At 40.9% G+C, this 25,010-nt stretch overlaps 1 protein-coding gene across 2 annotated transcripts in view; it reads left to right on the forward strand.

Annotated features, from left to right (window-relative positions):
- The window catches only part of LOC129520089 (acyl-coenzyme A synthetase ACSM2A, mitochondrial-like), a 35,090-nt gene that overhangs the window by 4,647 nt on the left and 5,433 nt on the right, over positions 1-25,010 (forward strand). For both annotated transcript variants that reach the window (XM_055341045.1, XM_055341044.1), the window contains exons 3-13: positions 7,922-8,132; positions 11,414-11,621; positions 12,318-12,461; positions 14,401-14,557; positions 16,478-16,557; positions 16,776-16,899; positions 18,090-18,170; positions 19,646-19,747; positions 20,639-20,766; positions 20,888-20,987; positions 22,041-22,160. In XM_055341045.1, the coding sequence (XP_055197020.1) occupies positions 7,922-8,132; positions 11,414-11,621; positions 12,318-12,461; positions 14,401-14,557; positions 16,478-16,557; positions 16,776-16,899; positions 18,090-18,170; positions 19,646-19,747; positions 20,639-20,766; positions 20,888-20,987; positions 22,041-22,160 (1,455 nt within the window). The remainder of the gene's footprint in view (positions 1-7,921; positions 8,133-11,413; positions 11,622-12,317; positions 12,462-14,400; positions 14,558-16,477; positions 16,558-16,775; positions 16,900-18,089; positions 18,171-19,645; positions 19,748-20,638; positions 20,767-20,887; positions 20,988-22,040; positions 22,161-25,010) is intronic.

The raw sequence follows: 25,010 nt of genomic DNA on the forward strand, positions 1-25,010 counted from the left end.
ATTTGCTGTGGGCTTTTCATAAATGGCATTTAAGATGCTGAGGAATGTTCCCTCTATCCCTACACTCTAAAGAGTTTTGGTCAGGAATGGATGCTGTATTTTATCAAATGCTTTCTCTGCATCTATTGAGAGGATCATATGGTTCTTGTTTTTTCCCTTGTTGATATGATCTATCACGTTGATTGCTTTATGAGTGTTGAACCAACCTTGCATCCCAGGGATAAATCTCACTTGGTCATGGTGAATAATTTTCTTAATGTACTGTTGGATCCTATTGGCTAGGATCTTGTTGAGAATTTTTGCATCTGTGTTCATCAGGGATATTGGTCTATATTTCTCCTTTTTGGTGGGGTCTTTAAGGATTGCTATGAGGATGCTTATGATGCCTCATAAAATGAGTTTGGAAGTATTCCGCCCCTTTCTATCTTTCAGAACAGCTTTAGTAGAATAGATATTGTTTCTTCTTTAAACGTTTGGTAGAATTCCCCTGGAAAGCCATTTGGCCCTGGACTTTTGTATCTTGGGAGGTTTTTGATGACTGCTTCAATTTCCTCCCTGGTGATTGGCCTTTCCAGGTTTCCAATTCTTTCCTGTTCCAGTTTTGGTAATTTGTGTTTTTTCCAGAAATGTGTCCATTTCTTCTAGACTGCCTAATTTATTGGCATGTAGCTGCTCATAATACATTTTAAAAATCTTTTGTATTTCCTTGGTATTGGTAGTGATGTCTCCTCTTTCATTCGTGATTTTATTGAGTCTTTCTCTCTCTCTCTCTCTTTTTTTTAACAAGGCTAGCTAATGGTTTATCTATCTTAATAATTCTTTCAAAAAACCAACTCCTGGTTTTGTTGATCTGTTCTACAGTTCCTCTGGTCTCTATTTCATTGAGTTCTGCCCCAATCTTTATTAACTCTCCTTTCTGCCTGGTGTAGGTTTTATTTCCTGTTCTTTCTCCAGTTCCTTTGGCTGTGAGGTTAGCTTGTGTATTTGAGTTTTTTCCAATTTTTTGAGGGAGGCTTGTATTGCGATGTGTTTCTCTCTAAGAACTGCTTTTGCTGTATCCCAAAGATTTTTGAACTGTCGTATTTTAATTTTCACTAATTCCATGAATTTTTAAAATTCTTCTCTAATTTTCTGGTTAACCCATTCATCTTTTAGTAGGTTTCTCTTTAACCTCCATGTGTTTTACATTCTTCCAATTTTCTTCTTGTGATTGAGTTCTAGTTTCAAAGCATTGTGGTCTGAAAATATGCAGGGGACAATCCCAATCTTTTGGTATCGCTTGAGACCTAATTTGTGAACCAGTGGTCTATTCTGGAGAAAGTTCTATATGCACTTGAGAAGAATGTGTATTCACTTGTGTTTGGATGGAAAGTTCTGTATATATCTGTGAAATCCATCTGGTCCAGTGTGTCATTTAAGGCTCTGGTTTCTTTGGAGATGTTGTGCTGAGGATATCTGTCATTTGCTGAAAGTGCCATGTTGAAGTCTCCTCCTATTAATGTATTATTATCTAGGTATGTCTTTACTTTGGTTGTTAATTGATTGATATACTTGGCAGCTCCCACATTAGCGGCATAAATATTCATGATTGTTAGGTCTTCTTGTTGGATAGACCCTTCAAGTATGATATACTGTCCCTCTTCATGTCTTACCACAGTCTTTGGCATAAACATTAATTTATCTGATATGAGAATGGCTACCCCAGCTTTCTTTTGAGGACCATTTGTTTTTTTTTTTATTGGAGTTCAATTTGCCAACATATAGTATAACACCCAGTGCTTATTCCGCCAAGTGCCCCCCTCAGTGCCCATCACCCAGTCACCCCCATCCCCCGCCCTCCTCCCTTTCACCCACCTCTTGTTCGTTTCCCAGAGTTAGGAGTCTCTCATGTTCTGTCTCCCTTTCTGATATTTCCCACCCCTTTTTTTCTCCTTCCCCCTTTATTCCCTTTCACTATTTTTTATATTCCCCAAATGAATGAGACCATATAATGTTTGTCCTTCTCTGATTGATTTATTTCACTCAGTATAATACTCTTTTGAGGACCATTTGAATGGTAAATGGTTCTCCAACCTTTCATTTTCAGGATGGAGATGTCCTTGATCTAAAATGAGTCTCTGGTAGACAGCAAATAGATGGATCTTTCTTTTTTATCCAGTTTGAAACCCTGCATCTTTTGATGGGATCATTTAGTCCATTCACATTCACAGTTACTATTCAAAGAGGAATAAAGGGGAAAAGAGAGAAATGAGTAAAAATATCAGTAAGGGTGACAGAACATGAGAGATACCTAACTCTAGGCGATGAACAAGGGGTAGTGGAAAGGGAGGTGGGCAGGGGGTTGGGGTGACTGGGTGACAGGCACTGAGGGGGGCAGTTGACAGGATGAGCACTGGGTAATATGCTATATGTTGGCAAATTGAACTCCAATAAAAAAAGAATATCACTACTTAAGTATACTTAATTTAAATAAGTCACATCTCAAGGGTGTGACGCCAGGGTATATTTTAAATTATTGTGGACTTAAAAAATGGCAAATGACAGTTAAGCTTATAGAGGCAGGATGAGTAGGATTTTTCCTATTAAATTTTCATAAGTTTGGGAGCTTTTGTGAATAATTAGGTCAATAAGTAGTGGTGAGAAAGCCAACAAGTTCAGTTTTATGCCACCATTCACCCACATCAGACTTCTAATTATGATTCATCCCATGGACATGTATGGGTAATACCCTGCAAAACTTGCCCTGAAAGTTAAGTGTAAGTATATTCTCAGTTTATAATTATAGCAGTGTTACCTCTTTGTGCTTATGGAGCATGAAATCATGTAACTGTGGGTTTTTTTTAATGTAACTCCCCCTCCCCCAAAAAAGATATGAATTTAGTTTAATCATAATACCTATTCAGTCCCTGTTTTTGTGGATCATTTCTTTGGGCTTCCTCTTTCTCTTTCAGGCTCCCTTTTAATATTTTTTGCAGAGCTGATTTGCTGGTCACATATTCTTTCAGTTTCTGCCTATCTTGGAAGCTCTTTATCTCTCCTTCTATTCTGAATGAGAGCATTGCTGGATAAAGTATTCTTGGCTGCAGGTTCTTCTCATTTAGGACGCTGAATATATCCTGCCAGCCCTTTCTGGCCTGCAAGGTCTCTGCATAAAGGTCAGCTGTTAATCTAATATTTCTCCCCATATAAGTTAGGGATCTCTTGTCTCTCATTGCTTTAAGGATTTTCTCTTTATCTTTGGAATTTGCAAGTTTCACTATTATATGTTGAGGTGTTGACCGGTTTTACTGATTCGGGGGGGCGGGGGGGACTCTCTATCTCCTGAATCTGAATGCCTGTTTCTCTCCCCAAATTAGGGAAATTCTCAGCTCTGATTTGTTCAAATACGCTTTCTGTCCCTCTGTCCCTCTCTGCATTTTCCCAATTATACGTAGATTCTTTCTTTTGAGGCTATCATTTATTTCCCTTAACCTTTCCTCATGGTGTCTCAGAATTGTTTTTCTCCTTTTTCCTCAGCTTCCTTCCTTGCCATCAACTTGTCTTCTATGCCACTCACTCTTTCTCCCACCTTATTAACCCTCGTGGTTAGGACCTCCAGTTTGGACTGCATCTCATTTAATTGATTTTTTTATTTCATCCTGATTAGATCTAAATTCTGCAGTCATGAATTCTCTAGAATCCTTTATGCTTTTTTCCCAGAACCATCAGTAGCTTTATAATTGTGCTTCTAAATTGGCTTTCTGACATCGAATTGTAATCCATATTCTTAATTCTGTGACAGTAGTACTGTTTCTGCTTTCTTTTGTGGTGAATTCTTCCTTCTGGTCATTTTGTTCAGTGAGGAGTGGTCCATGAGTGGGCTGAGTCTAGAATATAAACCACAGCCTAAGCACATGTATTAGCCTAAGCAAATTTCACCCTAGATGATTCTGATGAGGTCAGAGACCAGAAAATGAAAACAAAGATCAGAAAGAAATATAACAAAAGGACCACTAAAGTGAAAAGCAAATTTTAAAGCAACGTAGTAAAATATACATGGCCAAGAATCCCAAAGAAAAAGAAAAAAAAAATAAAAAAGCAAAAGTAAAGAGGGAAAAAAAGAGAAGAAAGAAAAAAGGGTGGGGAACTGGGAGATGGTGAAGAAGTTGTAGTGGAGGGAGAATGTAGTCTACCTGAGGGGTTCTAGAAGGTTATCTCTTGGTTTTGAGTGTATTACGTTCTGTGGGTTAGATGAGGCTCCGTCCCATATTTATATAAACCAGCAATACAGTAGAAATCCCCAACATTGACCACCAAAAGATAAATGAGATAAAAGAGGGGGGCAGAATGGGAATGAAGAGAGAATATAATCTCACAGAATGAACCAGCATGGTATATCACTTGGTGCTGGGTGCATGCTGGTTATGTTTTAGAAGGTATTACCTTTTGCCATTGTAGAACAAACTGAGGCAGAAAAAACAAAACACACACACACAGACAAAAAATTTCCTTTCTCTCCCAAAATTGAATTGATTATGTTGAAGGGACTCCAGTAGTGGAAAATATATCTAGGACGTGTAATTGTAGAAATATGAACGTCAAAAAGACAGAAACTTAAAAATGAAGAGGTGGTAAAATATTGTAGTTAAGGTGGGAAAAGAGAAAATATATTGGATTTTTTCAGTCTCATATAAAAATGAGTTGTACTGGTAAAAGGAAGGTAAGGGAGGTTGCCCTCTAGTTCTATATACTAAATCCCTCGACTTTCCCGGGAGCTTTCCAGCACTGCTTGGTCAAGAACTTGCTCTTCCCCTGTTCTTCCAGCAGTTTTCCTGGGGGAGGGGTCTGCTGTGCTGATTCTCAAGTGTGTGTACCTAGGGGAGATGCCCCCCCTTCTGAGGGCTGGGCTCAGTGGGAGCTGTTTATCCTGTGAGGCCCCTGCTCTCTGGTAGCCCCGCCTCTCCCAGGCACGTGGTGAAACAAGGAGGAGCAATGACAATGGCGGCAGCCAGGTCTCCAGCTCTGGAGTCCGCTCCTTACAGTAACTAATGCAGTCTCCCAGTCCGCACTGGCCTAGAAGCTCCCAGGCTGGTGCGGGGCCTAGATCTGCACAGCTTGGGGGCGCCCAGCAGCAGGAGAGTCCTCGCTGTCCTGTGCCTTCCCCATCTCCGCCTGTCCTGGGGAGTGAGGAATCGTGGGCTGTGTCCCCCAGCACCCTGGGATCCAGGACCCTGTGCTGCTGGAATAGCGCTTTTGGGGCCCGCATCTCCCGAAGGCAGCAGAGCGCAGACCCCTCCATCCAGAGCAACCCGCCTAAACGATGGAATTCTCCCAGATGCCCTGCCAGGTGCACTCCAGCCCTTTAAGAAGATCAGCCCACGGTTTGTGGTGAGCTCTCCCCTGGGCGCACTTCCTCTATTAGCGACTCTGGGAAACTGGAGGCTTCACTGCCCCCCTGTGATTCGGCCCGATTTCCCTGCTGAGCACTTTTCCTTCTGGGAAGAATCGGTGTGGATTTTTAAAGTTCCTGCTTCTCCGGGGCTGGGCTTTCCTGTCCCAGAGGCTCTCACTACCTGGCCTTAGCTGGGCATCTCGCAGTGCCCTTCCCCCACTTGATTCTTTTTTATTTTATTTTTTTCTGCCCTCCTACCTTGCTAGAAGTGAAAACCCTTCTCTCTGTCACGTTCCAGCTTTTCTCTCTTTAAATATCAGTTTGAATTCGTAGGTGTTCAGGATGTTTTGAAAGTTATCTAGGTAAGTTGGTGGGACCAGGTGAGTTGAGGACCCTACTCCTCTGCCATCTTGCCCTGCCCCCTAAGTCAACATTTTAAAATTGAAATTTTTCAGATAAAAATTTAGGTTTCTGACTTTTCTTTAAAAGTTATATCTCCTTAGAATAATGAAGAAGGTCTTTATTACCATGATTCAGAATTCTGAATCCATAAAAGAAATGATTTAAAAAATTAGCTACATAAATATAAAAAAACCACTACATTGACAAGCAATACCATAAATAAAATAAAGAAATGAATGGCAATCAGGGGAAGATATTCAACTCCTATGACACCGTAAGAGTTAATATTCCCAAGACAAAAAGAGCTCCTAGAAATCAAAAATAAAGAGATACAACCAAATGTACAAGTGGGCAAGGTGTATGAATGGACAGTTTACAGAAAAGTGTATCCAGGGGTGCCTGGCTGGCTCAGTTGTTAGAGCATGTGACTCTTGATCTTGGGGTTGTGAGTTCAAGCCCCATATTGGGCATAGAGATTAATTTAAAAATAAAATCTTTATAAAAAACGTGAACTCAAATGGCCCTTAAATATAAGAAAAAATAATTAACCCCACTCATAGTAAGAGTGATATAAAATTTCACTGAAATAATATTTTACCTACCATTTAGTTAAATACAGAAATTTGACATGCTCTGTTGACAGGAATATAAGGAAAATGACACGTTTCCACCTTACTTGTCAAAGTGCAAAATGATGCAACTGAGGAATTTTGAAATATCTAACACGATTACTATTAAATTTTATCTTTGACATTGTAGTTCTGATCTCAAACTATGGTATGGAATCCCGGAGGATACCTGAGATTCTTTCAGGGTAATCTGTGAAATCAAAACTATTTCAGAACAAAGCTAAGACAAATTGGAATCCTTGTGCATTACCAGTGGGTTTGTAAAATGGTATGGTTTCCATGTAAAACAGTGGGGCAGCTCCTCAAGAAGACAGATCATACCATGCCTATGTTCTTACCACAACACTGTGAAACTTGAATCCAACCACAAGAAAAAATTTGGAAAGACCACAAATACATGGATGTTAAACAATATGCTACTAAACAATGAATGGGTCAGCCAGGAGATCAAAGAAGAACTTAAAAAATACATGGAAATGGATGAAAATGAAAAGCAGGGTCTTGAAAAGGTCTTGGAAAGATATTTGTACACCCATGTTCATAGCAGGATTATTCACAATAGCCAAAAGGTAGGGTCAGTAAATGAATGAATTTATCCATTCAACAGAATGTGGCACATCCATATAATGAAATATTGTTCAGTCTTTTAAAAAATGAAATTTCCACTGTATGCTAGAAGGATAAACCTTGAAGATTTTAGGTTAAGTGAAATAAACCAGTCAGAGGACAAATGTATGGTTCCATTTATATGAGGTTCCTAGAGCAGTCAAATTCAGAGACAGAAAGTAGAATGCTGGTTGCCAGGGGCTGGGAGGAGGGTGAACTGGGGATTTCTTGTATAATAGGGACAGAGTTTCCATCCAGAAAGATGAGAAAGATGGATGGTGGTGATAATTGCACAGTAATACAAATACACTTATTACCACTGAACAGTACACTTAAAAATGATTGAGATGGTAGATTTTATGGTATGTATATTTGACCATAATTGAAAAACAAAAATATATACATAAATAGAGGGAGGATAACAAGCAAATAAATCTAAGATAAATAACATTTGCCTTTTTTGCTGTCATACTCTGACAAGTACACAGTGGTATTTTCCAGAGAATATATACATAGCAGGTGAAAAGAAAGAAAGTGATAGAAACAGATACCAGAATCCAACCGTCTTCTCTTAAGGAAGGTGCTGAAGGTGTTAAAGAGACTTGAAAAAATGTGAAACAAAGCCACTTTCTATTGTTTTAGAAAGTACACAGTCTTCATTGAAACATATTTGTGGTAAGATATAATGGCTTGTTACTGTTATTTGTAAAAGTACACATTTGTAAAATTTCTCAATTTCTAATATAGTAAATATGGATAGATAAAAGCCATATAAATAAAAGCGCTTTAGAGTGTATAACAGTCCTGAGATCAAAAAGTTTACTAAGCATTGATGTGATAATTCCAAGACAGGATTTATTCTACATGCCTGTGAGCCAGCCCACCCTGATCAGCAGGTGTTCTCTTTCTTCAGGCTGGCAAGCGACCTCCAGGCCCAGCCCTATGGTGGGTGAGCGGTGATGGAAATGAAATAGTGTGGAACTTCAGCCAACTGAGTGAACTCAGCCAGCAGGCAGCCAATGTCCTTTCAGGGGCATGTAGCCTGCAGCGTGGGGACCGTGTGGTGATGGTGCTGCCCCGAGTGCCTGAGTGGTGGCTAGTGACCCTGGGCTGCATGCGAGCAGGTTGGTAAATGACCACCTGGCCTGATTACTATTTCCCTGGTGAAGCTGATGGCAAAGAAATTCCACCACCTGCCCCTCGCAAAAGATGCCCCCTCTACATAGCATGCTGTCTCTCCTCATATGGAAATACCACCCTTCTTCCAATTATTTAAGTAAACTGCACCAACCACTGTGCTAGAGGTTGCTAATACAGTAATCAAAACATGGAATATAAATTCATGGGGCTTAAAGAGATTTGGAGAGAGATAACTTTAAACTATTAATTGCACACATAATTATTTAATCACAATTTTGATAAGTGGCACAAGAATTTCATAAGAAGCTATTGGAAGAAAAAAGTTGGCAAACTATGACCTATAGACCAAATCTGGTCTGCAGCTTGTTTTTGCAAATAGAGGGTTGTTTGTTTTTTTTTTTTTTAACACAGCCATGTCCTGTTTATGTATTGTCTGTAGCTGATTTTGCACTACAATGGCAGGTTGAGTGGTTAGGACAGAGAGCATCTGGCCCACAAGGCCTAAAATACCTACTGTTCGGGTCTTTGCAGAAAAATTTTGCCAGCCGCTATTATGAAATCTGAGGGGGCCACTGACGTCTCAGTGGAGTGATATTTGGGCTAGGATCTGAAGGATAAGTGGGATTCAGCCAGAAGAAGATGCAGAGAGGAATGCCCCAAGCAGAGAGAACAGCACAGAGAGGATGAAACCTTGCAAGTTATGCAAAAAACTGAAAGGATATCTGCGTGTTTAGAGGCAGCAAGGATAAAGTAGTGGCAAGTGACCCTGGAAAGATGGGAAGTGTCCTGGGGGCCATGGTGAGGAGTTTGCATCCTTATCGAGTGAGGAATGGAAAAGCATGGATGGATTGAGTGACATGATCATACTTTGTTCCTTAGGGGTCACCATGGATGGTGCATATTGATAGGATGAAGGAGGGCGAGCAGGTGTGGGAAACCCAGACAGGAAATAAGGAATGATGATGGCTTCAACCTTGGATAGGGTTTTGGAGATGGAGGTAATTGGTTGGATTTAAGAGGTAATTAGGAGGAAACTGAGAACACCATTTTTTGATGAATGGCATATGATAGAGGAATAAAGCCAGAGAGATGGAGAAGTCATAGATATTCTGGCACTGGGTGGGTGCCGTGGGCTTCACTGAAGTGAGGACCACAGGGAAAAGTAGGTATGGGGCTGTCAGGGTAAGGTGGAAGGTTCAATTTGGTAACTATTGAATTATGGGGTACCCATGTGGTTTTCAAGAAGGGATAAGAAGTTCCAGTTATAAAATAACATCCGGAGAATGTAATGTACAGCATGGGAACTGTATTGTGTATTCGAAAGTCGCTGAGAGTAGTTTTTTTAATAATAAATTTATTTTTTATTGGTGTTCAATTTGCCAACATACTGAATAACACCCAGTGCTCATCCTGTCAAGTGCCTCCCTCAGTGCAAGTCACCCATTCGCCCCCACCCCGGCCCTCCTCCCCTTCCACCACCCCTAGTTCGTTTCCCAGAGTTAGGAGTCTTCATGTTCTGTCTCCTTTCTGATATTTCCCACCCATTTATTCTCCCTTCCCTTCTATTCCCTTTCACTATCATTTATATTCCCCAAATGAATGAGACCATATAATGTTTGTCCTTCTCCAATTGACTTACTTCACTCAGCATAATACCCTCCAGTTCCATCCACATTGAAGCAAGTGGTGGGTACCTGTCATTTCTAATGGCTGAGTAATATTCCATTGTATACATAAACCACATATTCTTTATCCATTCATCTTTTGATGGACACCGAGGCTCCTTCCACACTTTGGCTATTGTGGACATTGCTGCTAGAAACATCGGGGTGCAGGTGTCCTGGCATTTCATTGCATCTGCATCTTTGGGGTAAATCCTCAGCAGTGCAATTGCTGGGTTGTAGGGCAGGTCTATTTTTAACTCTTTGAGGAACCTCCACACAGTTTTCCAGAGTGGCTTCACCATTTCACATTCCCACCAACAGTGTAAGAGGGTTCCCTTTTCTCTGCATCCTCTCCAACATTTGTCGTTTCCTGCCTTGTTAATTTTCCCCATAAGAGAGTAGAATTTAAAAGTTATCACCAGAAAAAAAAAATGTAATGATGTGTGGTGATAGATGTTAACTTAGAATGGTAATCATTTCATTAATATATCCATATATCAAATTATTATGTGGTACCCCTAAAACTAGTACACTGTTATATTTCAATTATATCTCAATCAGAAATATGTATGAGAAAAAGAAAAGAGATGGGAAGTGAGAAGTTGCATTGAAGGGCACAACATCTGAGATGGAGACAGAAATTCAAGAATCATCAACCTTTAGATATGAAAGAGAGGAGGTATAAGAAAGAGTCCCAGAAACTCCTGTACAACCTACCCTCATTCTCACCCTACCCATCCTGGCCTCCCTCACATATAACAGATATTCTCATCAATAAGGTGGAAGATGTAAGTATGATCAAGACGTAGGAGTAATCAGAGGAAGTAGAAACAACCGTAGGCCTTTGAGGCCCCACAAAGAAGATGATGCACTAAGAGATTATGGGAAGGAGAAGTCAGTGAGGGAGAGGTTGGTTATTCTGTGTCCCTTACTCAACATGGCCATCATGGTGGAGATACACCGGAGATGGTTAACAGATCTGCAATATGGATCCTGAAGTGTTAAGAATGGGAAGAAAGTGAACCAAGGGTAAAAGCTGTTCCATCAGGAGGAACGTGTGAAATCAGCTCTGTGAATGATGAACTATAATTCTAGTTATTGTCCAAAGAATAAACAAAATTACCTGAGTCTCATCAAGATAGGTAACAAAAACAGAAAACCAAGAGGTGTCTTCCCCAAGAAAATTCAGTGTTCCAGGTTTTGGAGAAGTAACCAGGCCCTAGAACAGGACCTGCATTGCAGGATGGAGAAATTTCAAGTGCCTTTCCTTAGTTTAATTACTGTGTGAAAGTCTTTTGAAACAGGAAACTCCTTTAAGGCATTGTGTGTGTACGTGTGTGTGTGTTAGACTGTCCATGGCATATCAGGCAACCCAGTTTCTGTAGCCCTGGTAGATCCCTTATAGTTCTAACACCCCCAGGAAATATGTGTTCAAATCTCTCTCTGACCTTGGATGCCTTGTTATTGATATCACCCATTGGTCACCCCTTCTCCAACCTCTCTTTCCCCATTTGTTCCCCACTGGTTGTTTACATCAGGCTTTTCTAGGGCAGAAAATAATCCTCCTTTCCAGTTCTCTCTAAGACATTTGGCTTCTCTAGGCCTCGTCTTCATTCCCGGGACTATCCAAATGAGAACCAAGGACATTCTCTATAGGCTGCAGGTGTCTAAAGCCAGGGCCATCGTGGCTGGGGATGAAGTGGCCCAGTTAGTGGACACCATAGCCTCTGACTGCCCTTCTCTGAAAACGAAGCTACTGGTGTCTGAGAAAAGCCGGGATGGGTGGCTAGACTTTAGGACACTACTGCGGTGAGTATTTGTATGTCTCAGCCTGTGTTTTCACCAAAGGTAGAAACTGAACTTATGAGCAGGAGTTTCGTTACATGTCTGGACTCCCTCCATTAGAGACATAGATCTTAGGAAACCCTTAGGGAGAACAAAAGCTTTTTCTAACATCATTATTTTAACGATAACTGTCAGAGAAGGAGACAACATGCAACCAGCTTTTAATGACTTGAAATTGGGACACTAGAGGAGATGCTCAAGAGAGGGAGGTCAAGGGAACAGAAGAGGTTATATTGCAAAAACTAAAACTAAATGAGCACCTACTATTTACCTGATATCATGCAAGGGCTCCTAACAACAATCAGATTAAAATTTATTGAGTTTTTGCTGAATAACACATTTTCTTTGTGTTACAGTTAGTTTTCTCAGTAACTCTATGAGATGGGTATTATTGATGATATTTCACGGATATAGAAAGTGAAACTCAGAGAAGTGAAATAGTCCAAAGTCACATAGTTAAAGTGCCACATTTCAGTGGCATTTGAGTCCAAGTGTGACTGACTCAGAATCCCTTGATCTTAACCATTCATAAGCACACCTTCTGAAGTGCGTTGGCTGACTTGCCCTTGCCAGTATGGGGGAATGTGAGAAGAAATGAGTCGCCAGGACATCTGGTGTCCAGAGAGCATCTGAGAATGTGACAATCTGTGTCTTTGTCAGAGAAGCATCTACCACTCATTGCTGTGTAGAGACAGGAAGCCAAGAAGCAGCTGCCATCTACTTCACCAGTGGGACTACTGGCCTTCCCAAGATGGTGGAACATTCCCACTCAAGCCTGGGCATGAAGGCCAAAATGGATATTGGGTAAGAGAAAACTTTTCTCTCTACAGAGAACTACAGGGCTTGAGAATTAACCAAGCTCAAATACAGTTTTCTTTGAATGGGCTACCATCTGGTGCTTCTGAGAAAGACAGTCGAGAAGTGGGGCAAGAGGGAGCATAACTTAGCAAGCTGGGTATCTAGTGACCTTTGGTGGGACATTTTTGTTTCGGATAACTTGATATCTCCAAGTACTCAGTGCTTTGAGTACTTTAAGCCATATGTCTAATGGGATTACCACAGGGTATATATGCATTTCCCCCTCCCAGTCCAATCTATATCTTGTTCTTGGAATGCTGGTTTTGTTTTGATGCCACCCACATTCCAGGAGGGCATTTTGGATATCAGCATCAAATTACTTTTCAAATCTGTTGAGGTAGAAGCTATAATTGGATTATAGTGTACCCTTGAGTAATACAAGGGTTAGGGGCATTGGCCCCTGTGTAGCTGAAAATCCAGGGATAACTTTTGACTACTCCAAAACTTTGGTTTTAATAATAAATTTATTTTTTATTGGTGTTCAATTTGCCAACATACAGAATAACACCCAGTGTTCATCCTGCCAAGTGCCCCCCTCAGTGCCCGCCCACCAGTCACCCCCACCCCCCGCCGTCCTCCCCTTCCACCACCCCTAGTTCATTTCCCAGAGTTAGGAGTCCAAAACTTAACTACTAATAGGCTACTGTTGACCAGAAGCCTTATTAATAACATAAATAGTAAACATATTTTGTATGTTATATGCATTATATACTCTATTCTTACAATAAAGTAAGCATGAGAAAAGAACATTTTACTAAGAAAGTCATAAGGTAGAGAAAATACATTTACACTATTGTACATGTACTCTATTGAAAAAAATCTGCATGTAAGTGGACCCATGCAGTTGAAACCCACAGTGTTCAAGCGTCAACCGTAATGAGGTAATCTAAGATTCTATAATTCAAAATTACCTTTTGCTATATATCAACCTCATCAAAGGAATCAGAAAATATTGTGCCAAGGTTGTCATGCAATAATACTAAGAGATATTCAGAGTCTTCTTTCTTTTTTCAGGATATCCTGCTTATCATGTTAAGTCTATTATTAGAACTGGAAAAATATTTTAATGCAAAAAAAATCTCAAAAACTTAAATGTCCCATCTATGAACCTGTAGTGCCAGAAGATTAAATTAGTTAATAGAAGAGCTATAGTAAAAATGCAGTTTCCAAAAGGTGGAGTGATAAATCACTTAAATGTAAGATATTAAATTTCCACCCCTCACCTCAAAATTTGGTCCCAATAGGACACAATTTCCCTACAGAGCTGAAAATATTAATCATCTTCAGTAAGAGACTATGGTGATTCCCAGGCACAGGGAAGTTCTTTGTGTCTAGCCTGAATCATTTTTGCTCTAAGACAGGGCTAACAACTTTTATTCTGGTCTGAAGAGAGAAAGACACACATTTCATCCTGTATAATACCTTCCACTGTGCTCAGGCAATTCATGATTCTTTAAGAAAACCAAAGGTCTATCTGGCCAAACTTGAACTTAGCAAGGCCACTTTTTTTAGAATATTCACTTATATGTCTTTTGTTAGTAAACATTTTCTGGGTAGTTACCTCATGCCCCAAATTACTAAGTTCTGGGGATAAAATGACAATGAGACCTAGTTATCTGTTAAGTCAAGTCTACTGGGATCACACCTTCTGAATACTCGCTTCTTCTTGAAATAGGGGTGTGTGGATAGAACAACTCCCCTTCCCCCTGCCTCCTTATAGTTATGCACAGTGCTACACACACACACACACACACACACACACACACACTTAGATATCCATACACTTATGCAAACACACTTTCCCCTCTGCCCACCACACACTCATTCTCCACCTATCCCATCATGCACTCATGTATATACACATGTATTTCTTCTATATTCTCAGTGTTTGGACAGACATGCAGCCTTCTGACATAATGTGGGTCATATCAGACACAGCTTGGATATTGAACATCATAGCTTCATTTCTGGAACCTTGGGCAGTAGGAGCATGCTCATTTATCCATCTCTTGCCAAAATTTGACCCAGTCATCATTCTAAAGGTAAGATAGGATCCAGTTTGCACCTGATGGTCAGAAGAAGTTCAAGGTTTGCACACTCCAATTTATTATGGTTTCTTTCAACTCGGCTTTTTTTTTTTTTTACTAAGTCTTGCCACATGGATAGACAGTATTCAGTAAGCGAGATGGAAAGGTCCCTGCCCTCATTGAGCTCCTGATCCAAGAAAGCAGAGAGACCCATATACAGATAAAAGAAATATGTTTAAGAGGCAGTCATCATAGGCCATTCATTACCCAAAACATATTTAATGGGCTCTTGCTTTTTGGTGTTGAATATTAGGTAGAGTTTTTCCTATGGAAATTCATGGGTCAGCCATTAAATAATATTTATATATTACATGACCCTGTACCATCAAAGCCATGTAAATGGGTTTATTTTGCTTGCAAAGTCATACACTATGTTAGATTCTACTTGTGATGGAGAATTGGACCATTGATGTTCTGAGGCCTTCAGGTCTCTGAAGTGATTAATGGCTCACTCAGATTTCTGTTTGGCTGGCAATAGAGACCCTGGGAGCAAACTGAGACATGGATGGCATACTTAAAGATCAAAGGTCAAGCATGGTCTAGGTTCTCTCAAGAGATTCTTTACAGATGGTTCCATTACTCCCTATTTTAAACAAATTTAAATAGAGTAACTGCCTCCTTCTGAAAGGATTTGAAGTGGCTTGTGTTAAGTGTCAAAAATAGAAAACAGATGTAAAATTGTAAAGCATATTAGGAAAATATAGGATGGGGATTTCAGTGGGTTGAGAGGGTGAAATTAAGAAAAGTAAGGAGAAGTATAGCAAATAAGTAGCTGATTGCATGTTGGGCTTCCTGCAAGGCAAAGCAATAAGGAAAATGAGAAAATTTTCATCACTTATACCAGTTCATTAAGAACACTCAGAGGAAATAACTGTGTGATGTGCTAATGTTAGTATTTTTTTCTAGACATTTTTGCCTGAACCACTCTTTATAGTAAAGTATGTGTGAAGCAAAACATGGGATGGAGTTGGTGTTGCATAATAGTTAAAAGTACAGGCCAGTAATGCTGGTTCCACTCACTGCTGGTTGTATGACCTTGAGCAAATTACTTAATTAAACCTCTTAGTTTTCCCTTCTTAAAACGGGACTGATAATACATACTCCATGAGGTTATTGTGAGAATTCAATGAGATAGAACAGGGGCTGGCAAGTATTCAGTTCTAGCTATTTTTAGTAACATTTCTAATGAATTGTCTATAGGTACTTACGATTTTTCTTTTTTAAAAAAAATATTTATTTACTTTAGATAGAGAGAGAGCATGAGAAGGGGGAGGGGAGAGGGAGAGGGAGAGGGAGAGAGAATCCTCAAGCAAATTCCTTGTTGAGCATAGAGCCCAACAATAGGCTAGATTATGACCCAGGCCAAAACCAAGAATTGGAAGCTTAACTGACTAAGCCGCCAAGGCACCCCAGTACTTTTAACTTTTCAAAGCACTTTTCTACCTGAATTATGTCCCAAAAATATTTTCAGGAAAATAGGGCTGGAATTCATCTGTTAACAAAGCTAGTCCTGGAAGGTTAAGTGACTTAACCAAGACAATATTTCTGATTTGCAACAGTAACTGAGCTCCTTCCCTTGGTGACTAGGGGTTTACATAATTCTAGAGGTGTGTTAATGGGGGCTGGTCATTAAATTGGCAGGAATAGTGAGCCAGAATTTGACAAAAATATTCCAAATTAGTCCTGGACCCTTTCTTTAAAATGATAGGTGGTTATTTCTCTATTATTTTTGACTTAAGAATTTGGTCTGAAATAGAATAAAGAAAGTAAGATTTCCAGAGCTCAACTCCAGGACCCATGCTTGCAACCACTGTGCATGCTGGTAAGTTCTGTACCTAACCTGGTGCTTAGTGTCAGTCGGCTCTCTCCCTCCAGGTGCTGTCCAGCTACCCAATCAACAACTTTATAGGAGCACCCATCATTTACCAGATGTTGATACAACAGGATTTTTCTAGGTGATGAGGCTTTGGGGGTTGGTAAGAGCCTGTGGGTTTATTGGCCCATCCTCCCATGTCCACCACATACACATATGCTCATCTCTCTGACCTGTTAAGCATAGGTTGCCCTGTGAAGCCTACCTCATCATTAAAGTACCTAGAATCCTCTCTAGGCCTGGACAGAGTTGGTTCTAGGGAGGCTCAGGGTGAATATTTACCTCTCTTCTCTCCTTCAGTTACAAGTTCCCACATCTACAGAACTGTTACACTGGAGGGGACACTCTCCTTCCAGACATTTTGGAGAACTGGAGGGCTCGGACAGGATTGGACATCCGAGAATTGTATGGCCAGACGGAAACGGTACCTACTCCTAGGGGAACCATGTGCTGGTGAACCTGGTGGGCTTCCAAAGGTTCTATGATAATAAAAATATGAGCCACTACTTATCATGCACTTATTCAATAAATATTTATTTTGCAACTACTATGGAATAGGTACTGTTTTAGCATCAACAAAGCAGCCAAAGCTCCTACTGTCCTGGACATTACATTCCAGTGGAAATGGGGGTGTTGAGACATAAACTAATAGATATATGACATAGCAGACAGTGAGACATTTTATGGAAAAAAAGTAAAGCAGGTGAGATGGGGTGAGATAGGCTGAGGAACTGGTATTTCTGATATGGATATCAGGGAAGTCCTCTTTAATGAGGTAACATTTCAGCAGAGACCTGAATTTATCAAGCATGTTATCCTCTGTACTAAGCTGCTCAGACTAAAGTGAGGAATGGGGAGAAGAACCCGCTAAGACCCCCACCTTACCTGCTGAGATGTCTTCTTGGAACTCTTGGGGCCCCTTGAGCATGAGGTGAATTCATATTGCTCTGTACCACACTGTTTATCAAAAAAACCCTGAGGCATAGTTTCCCCAGCAACTTTTCCAATGCCTCTTGTGACTCTCAGTACCTCTGGCCTCCTCCTCTCCACTCTTTCATCCCACACCCCTCTGTGGCTAATAGGTTTCCCTGGCAGGATTCCTGAGATAGCTTGTGGAAGAGAGTGATATGATGTAGAAGAACTTTGCAAATGTGGGTGAGGACAATGGCTATGTGGCAAGGACTTCCAGCTGAAATGTTTAGGGAATGTTCCTTTCAATACCAGCATCTCTGTTGGATTCATTTTAGGATTCAAGCAGAGCTAGCTCTCTTATGAGAGGTAATTTAATCCCATACTGTTTTAAAGGATTTTTGTTGTCCATCATCCCTGTTAGAGTATAGGTCCTTCTAAATAGATTATGATGAGGCTGGCAGTTCCTTTTCCCTGGGGAGGGATCAGTCAGATTGTTTTCCCAACAATGTAGTGCAACCCCTCAGGATGGGGGTTCCAGTCAAGGGTTGGGGGGGGACCAAGAAAAGGGACAGAGGGAGCTACCAAAGAAAAGGCCACTTCATGACTGTGTTAGGATCTGCTCTGCTCTACTAAATCTTTGTTTTTTTCTGTGACCACATGACTCCTCCTGAGGTTTGCCAATCCATCTACCACTTTCTGCAGGGAGTAACTTGCAGAGTTTCCAAGAACATGAAAATCAAACCTGGTTACCTGGGAACTGCTATTCCTCATTACGATGTGCAGGTTTGTTAGGGCTCTAAGGAGGGAGGGAAAAATAGGGAATGCACTAATTTTCCAGTAATTTATTTATTACATTGTTCACTGAGGAAAAATAATTGAAATTAAACATATTTAAATCATATTTAAAAAGGAAGAGTAACAATGAAAGGAAGGAAGGGAGGAAAGAAGAAAGAAAGGGAGGAAGGGAGAAAGGAAAGACACAAGAAAATTAATCATATTTATATAATCCAGAGAAAACCACTTTGAATAGCAAATTAAGTAGCTAGCTATTTACATAAATATATACACTTTTTTTAAAAAATAAGAGTCAGTCTTGACATATCATTTTGTAACTCACTTTTATCCTTGAACAAACTTGGGTGACCATCTTTTCAGGTCAAATAATATCTACTTACAACATGAGTTTTAATGACTACCTAGTAATAGATAGTATGGTTCCACTACTCTTTATGCCTTTTGTTGGTCAATGGATGATTTCCAAAATTTTCACTAGTAAAAACATTAAACAAGATGTTTTACCTAAAATTTTGCTCTTTTCCCTTATTATTTCTTTGGGCTAAATTCCAAGAAATAGAATTTCTGTTTATGGTTACATGCATAGATATATGTATCTAAAATGTATAACAACTTATACTCTATTCAGTGTTATTTGTAATTGCCTACTTCTCCCTCCCCCTGACTATGATCATAAGTTTTAAAATTTAAATCCAATTAGCCAACATATAGTAGTACATCAGTTTCAGGTGTAGATTTCAATAATCATCAATTGTGTATGACACTCGGTGTGTAATCATTTTTTAAAGATTTTATTTATTTATTTATTTATTTATTTATTTATTTATTTATTTAAGAAAGAGACAGAGCATCAGCAGGGGAGAGGGAGGAGAAAAGGAGAGGGGAAAGCAGGCTCTCCGCTGAGCAGGAAGCCCGACATGAGGCTCCATCCCAGTAACCTGGGATCATGACCTGAGCTGAAGGCATATGCTTAACTGACTGAGACACCCAGGTGCCCCTATAATCATTTTTAATATCCTTTTTAAAATATTTTTCTTCATTCTCATATAATTCTGTGACATAAGCTGTTATTATCTCTGTCATACAAATGAAGGCAGTGAAACATAGAACTTAGGCAGCTCAAAGTCAAGTAGTAAAGAGCCATAATTTGAGTTTTGATCTGTCTGATGTCCAAGTTCATGGCCTACAAAGGTCATGGGAAGCTATTCTATTTACTGAGCTCCCACAGACAGGAGGTTCTCTTCCCAAGGTCATCTGGTCCAGTCTCAATAAGGGGGTTTACCTCAACCATCCCAGGTAGATGGATTAGAGGTTGGGATGTAAAATTCTTTGCTCCTCTTTGTTTCTGGTTCTTGTTTTCAATCACCACTAGAGCAAGAGGGTCTTCCATCAGACCAGATCAGCTCTTCCATGCTGCTGCTCCAGCCACATAGAATCTACTTTCTATCTGCTTCCTCCTTCAGGTCGTGGATGACAAGGGCAATGTCTTGCCCCCTGGCATCGAGGGAGACATTGGCATCAGAGTAAAGCCTATCAGGCCTATAGGCATCTTCTCTGGTTATGTGGTGAGGAACCAACTCCTCCCCTCTGTTCTCTATGAAGATAGTGGACTCTGAGAGGGATGGGGGGGGGGCAAAGTTATGTACCTCCCAAGAGGTAAACCATGACAGGACATGGGACAGGTCCAGTGTCCAAGAATGGGCACTTTGTGGAGAGAAAACAAAACTGGGTATTCACCCCTGCCATCCTTAACCTACTCCAAATTCTTCTTCTTGAAGAATTATCTTTCTCCTATTACCCTTTTCCACCCCCCCAAAAATGTTCCATGTCAAAAAGTTTATTATCCCCAAACTACATAAAGCAGTACTCTCCCAAGGCAACCCTGCCCCTCTCCAAGTATCTGTCCCCCATTGATATCCTTTAGAGCCATCCTAGACATGACACTGAGACCTTACCATGTAGGTGGAAACTTCCCTATCTTCAGACGTTGGAACATTAGAAATAGATGATCCTCAAGCCTGACTGGCTTGCTATACAGATGAGGATGGATAGTGAAGTCAGAGATTAAAGGAGTCAACCAAGACCACTACTATTGAAAAAATGGGCAGAGGAGACCTCAAACATACACCTTCTGATACCAAGATGATGAAATAATCACTTAAATAAATCCAATGCTAATAGTTGCTGCCATTTATTGTGTGCTCACTACAACATGATGCCCAAGAGCATAGGTGAATAAATGAATCAATAGTATCCATCAGACTGGGCCCTGGAGAGTAGTTGAGAGACACTAGGTACAATAATTGAAATAAAAGGGAAAGTTCCAGGTCCATCTGAGGGCTGAGGGCAAGACCATCATGTGTAGTTGTTCAATCTACAAATCTGTTCATGCCAGCCCTGGGGCAGAGGATTTAGGCTTTGTAGTTCTAGTGACTATGACTCTCTGTGGTCACCAGGACAATCCTGAGAAGACAGCAGCCAACATTCGAGGGGATTTTTGGATACTTGGAGATCGGGCAATCAAGGATCAAGACGGCTATTTCCGGTTCATAGGCCGGTCAGATGATATCATTAACTCCAGTGGGTGAGCTTCGTTACTGGGCTGGAAAGGGTAATCTGGATCTTTATTCTGGCTGGTTCTGAACTTTTGGGCTGGCCAAGAAGTTGAGTGTCTAGTGTTCTCTGAAAGACAGGCTCTTCTACAGGTATCGGATTGGGCCCTCAGAGGTGGAGAATGCACTGATGGAGCATCCTGCTGTAATTGAGACAGCTGTAATCAGCAGCCCAGACCCTGTCCGAAAAGAGGTGACATGGGAGCAGTAGCCCGTGGCTGCAGGGGTAGGAGGTGGGGTGTGCAACTTTTGGAGACGAAGGCACATGGCTTGGTGGTTAAGATTTGATGAAATCTATGGGCTGGAAAGCCCTACCACTTACTAGCTGTGTGACCTTGGGCAAGTTACTCAGCCTTTTTGAGCCTCAGTTTCCATCTGTAAGATGAAGTGTTATTGTGAGAATGAAATGTGTTAATATTTGTAAAGTGCTTGCAACAAAGCCTGGCGCACCATACAAGGACAATTATTATGAGGCCACAGCTATTTCATTCTGCTGGTTGCCATTTGAATCCAAATTTGATTCCTGACTAGAACAGAGGAGGGATTTGAGCCAAGGGGTAGAGCCCCTAAGCCATGGGGTTTACAAGAACATAAGGAAGAAGACCCCTTTGATGTTACGGCTATAGAAACAGGCCCAGATGGAGTCTAACAGACTTGGTATATGTGTAGAGAAAAGTAAGGTACAGAGGTGGGGGGGGGTCAATGTCCAAGTACATTTTGATAGGGTACAAGTTGAACATCATATCTCTGGCAGATATGTGTCATGTCACCCATGGAAATAATAGGAGCCACTAGACAAGGGAAGCCCAAAGGGGATCCTCTACTGAAAATCCCTCTGTGCCAAGCACTGAGCTATGGCTTGCTATATATGATTTCATTTTATTTCCCATGAATTAATTATGACAATTGGGTTATCCTTTTATAGAGGTACAAACTACAGTCTTTGTTTTTTGCTCTTCTAAGAAGTTTCTCCCTTTCACTCTCTGTTATCCCTAGGTTATGAAGTGAAGGTACTTTTTAATTTATAGTCCTGCCTACCCATCCAATAAGCCACTTTAAAGATAACTGGAACCTTAGGTATTGTTAACCCTCTTTGTTCCCTTTCCTTTGCCCAAATATCTGGAGGCACAGTTGAGGGGATATACAGGTGGTAGATTTGGTAGGAAGCCTTAACTCTACTTCTGTATTATTCCAGGATATGGCAACACACTGATCCCTTCTCTCTTGGCCCTCATCCTCCCGGTAGGTGGTGAAGGCATTTGTAGTTCTGGCCCCACAGTTTCTGTTCCACAACCTGGACCAGCTCACCAAGGAGCTACAGCAGCATGTGAAGTCAGTAACAGCCCCATACAAGTACCCAAGGAAGGTGAGGCCTCCGAACTCCCATGCTACCCTCACTTGAGGAACAAGAGATATTTCTCTTCTTGTATTTCTCTTTTTCAGGCTGCAGGTAATGCCTATAATGCCAAAGTTCTGACTGACTCTAACCAAGCAAGTCCCAAAAGACCATCCAATAGCTGTTTAGATGTTGAAAATTGGCCTCAGGCTTGCTGAGCTTGCTTTGAATTGAAAGTTGAGGGCTCCCATGGGAACAAGTTCTGGCCAATACCCCATCAAATTCCTACTCTCTGCACTGGGGTCTTGCTATTTGTTCAGGATTCTTTCACTTGTCAGAAACAGAAATCCAACATGAACTGTATCACTCACACAATTGAAAAGTGCAGGGATGGGGGCATCTTTAGTTGTGGCTGGTACCAGACATTCAAATGATATAATCAGGGATGCTTCTTTCACCTCTTGACTCTCTTTCTGTACTGGCTTCATTTCTTAAAATTTTCCTCCTTTGTAATGGTTACCAGCAGCTCCAAACATAAGTTTTTAGCAGTTTAGCAAATCACAGTAATAAAAGAGCATCTTTCCCCGCAAGGCATCAGCAAGTCTTCAGGTTGATGCTCATTGGACAAATTTAGGTCATGGGCCCATCATTAAATAATCCCTATAACTAGGGTGAGGGAACACTTTGATTGGCCAGTTCTGGGTCATGTGATCACCTCTGAAACAAGTTCAGGAAAGATGGAGAGAAAACTGCTATACCCATGATATGGATGGAGGGAGAGAGGGGTGGCTTCCCATAGGAATATGCTCTTACCAGAAAAGGCAGAAAGTATAGAATCCGCTGGACCTGTTTTCATTCTGAGACAGGGAACTAAGGCATGGGGGTTGACTGAAGGGGGACCCAGTTTTGGAGGTAGGTAGGAGCTTGCCCCAGGGAAAAGAGAAAAAAATGTTTTTGAGTCTCTGGTAGAGATGAGAGCAACTATATTAAATTTAAAGCTACTGAGATGTGTACCTAACGTAGAAGCTCATGATGCTTTGTCAGCATAGGTTAATTGTTGCAAGTGGATTTTCCAAGAATCAGACTCGATTAACATATAAGAGGTTTGTTAGGGAGTTCTTCTGGATCAATGTCTGGAGAAAGAAAGAGAAGGGAAGAGAAGGGTGCAGGATTGGGCAGAAGGTGAAGATGCACTGTGATATTATGTCACTGAGGGCCTCAGCCAACCCCATGGGGAGTTCTGCAGGCAGGATAACCTTTCAGAGATCCGGAGCTGCAGGTGAGGTTGGGAGAGTGCTGTATAGTTCCATGTAGATCAGGCGTGGATGTAGGCTGTGCTGGAATGGGGATGTGGCCCTGGGAGTGGCAGCTCTCCTTTGGCTGCAGCAGTCCCCAGGGAGATCTGGCAGTGGGAGCTGGGAGGGTTAAATCATTCTTGCAGGGGAATCTAGCAGCCCATCAAAGATTCCACCACATAGACTTTCAGCCTCAAACTCATAGTAAGGCAGTCAGTACAGCACAATCTATAGAATAAGACAGTTGCATTCAAAATTGATCTCTATCACTTACGCAACAATCTCTCTATGCCTCATTTTCCTTGTCTGTGAAATGGGGACAATAGTGTTACTCCTTTCCAGGTTGTTAATAAGAAGAATTAATATTTGTAAGACACAGGCACTCAGAAGATTAGCACATAATAAGCATTTAATAAGTATTTTTAAGGGGAATTAGAAATTTAATAACACCCAATATATTATGAATTTTGAATTGTAACTGAATATTTTGGAGGATCCAGTGGATCCACAATATAATGTTATATTACTCAATAGATGTGTCTCTTTTTAAAAGTCTCTCCTCTAGAATGCTTTGGGCAGGATTCTTTGATCTCTTTCCTCCTTCCTAGGACCAAACCCTTCCTAGATCTCCCCTGTGGCTTCTTTACCCTGCATCTATAGCCTTTACCCTCTATCCAGTTCTGCCTTATAGTGCTAAAGCATCCAGAGACCACAGGAAATGAATAGGTGTAGCTGTGTTTTGATAAAACCTCATTTACAAACATAGGATGAGGGCTGGATTTTGCCCTTAGGTATAGTCTATGAATCCCTGCTCCATCCCATTGTGATTTTACCAAATCCCTCCCTCAACAAAGTTAGTCTTGACTATGTAATACCCCCACATCAACTTTTAAGAAAATAACTTTTTTCCATATTAGTATTGGTATCCCTATTTTTATTACTTTTATCAAACTCACAACCATCTGACTCCTGGACCAATGCCCTGGCAAGCTGAGCCTTGTAATAAGGAAGTCTCTGTGAACTGTCTTCATCATCCATATCTTAGGATTCAGGAATATTAGAGATGGAGGGGTCCTCGACTTCAAACATTCTTCCCCACAGATATAAAAAATGCGATTGGAGAGATCTTATAGTTCTGCCAACAGGAAATGACTGAGCTGGAATTCAAAGTCAAGTCTCCTAGCTCTTAACTATTTACTGTCTGTAGTCCAGGTTAATAACCACAGCTAATATTTTGAGTGTTTACCCATGCCAAAAACTTAGCTTGCCTAATTTCATTTTTTCCTCACAATAACCCAACAAAGTTGTTACTATCCTACAGTTAACTCAGTGGGAAAATTGTCTCAGGAAAGTCAAGTGACCTGTCCAAAGCCAGGGAGGCGGTAGAGGAAAGACCATAGGCCTTTCCTATGGTGATGTCAAAGCTCAGGTGTTTGAGGACTGCATAGTGTCACATTTGCTGTGCTGCTTCTCTTCTGTCCCAGGGTATGTTAGACACCATTGGCTGGACCTTTATGTACCATTCCAGCCATTGTCTTCTTGCCTTTGTCCCAGAACACTTTCTGAAGCTTCTTATTGCCTAGGG

The sequence above is a fragment of the Nyctereutes procyonoides genome, unplaced genomic scaffold (assembly GCF_905146905.1).
Source record: "Nyctereutes procyonoides isolate TBG_1078 unplaced genomic scaffold, NYPRO_anot_genome, whole genome shotgun sequence".
In the NCBI taxonomy this organism is placed as follows: domain Eukaryota; kingdom Metazoa; phylum Chordata; class Mammalia; order Carnivora; family Canidae; genus Nyctereutes; species Nyctereutes procyonoides.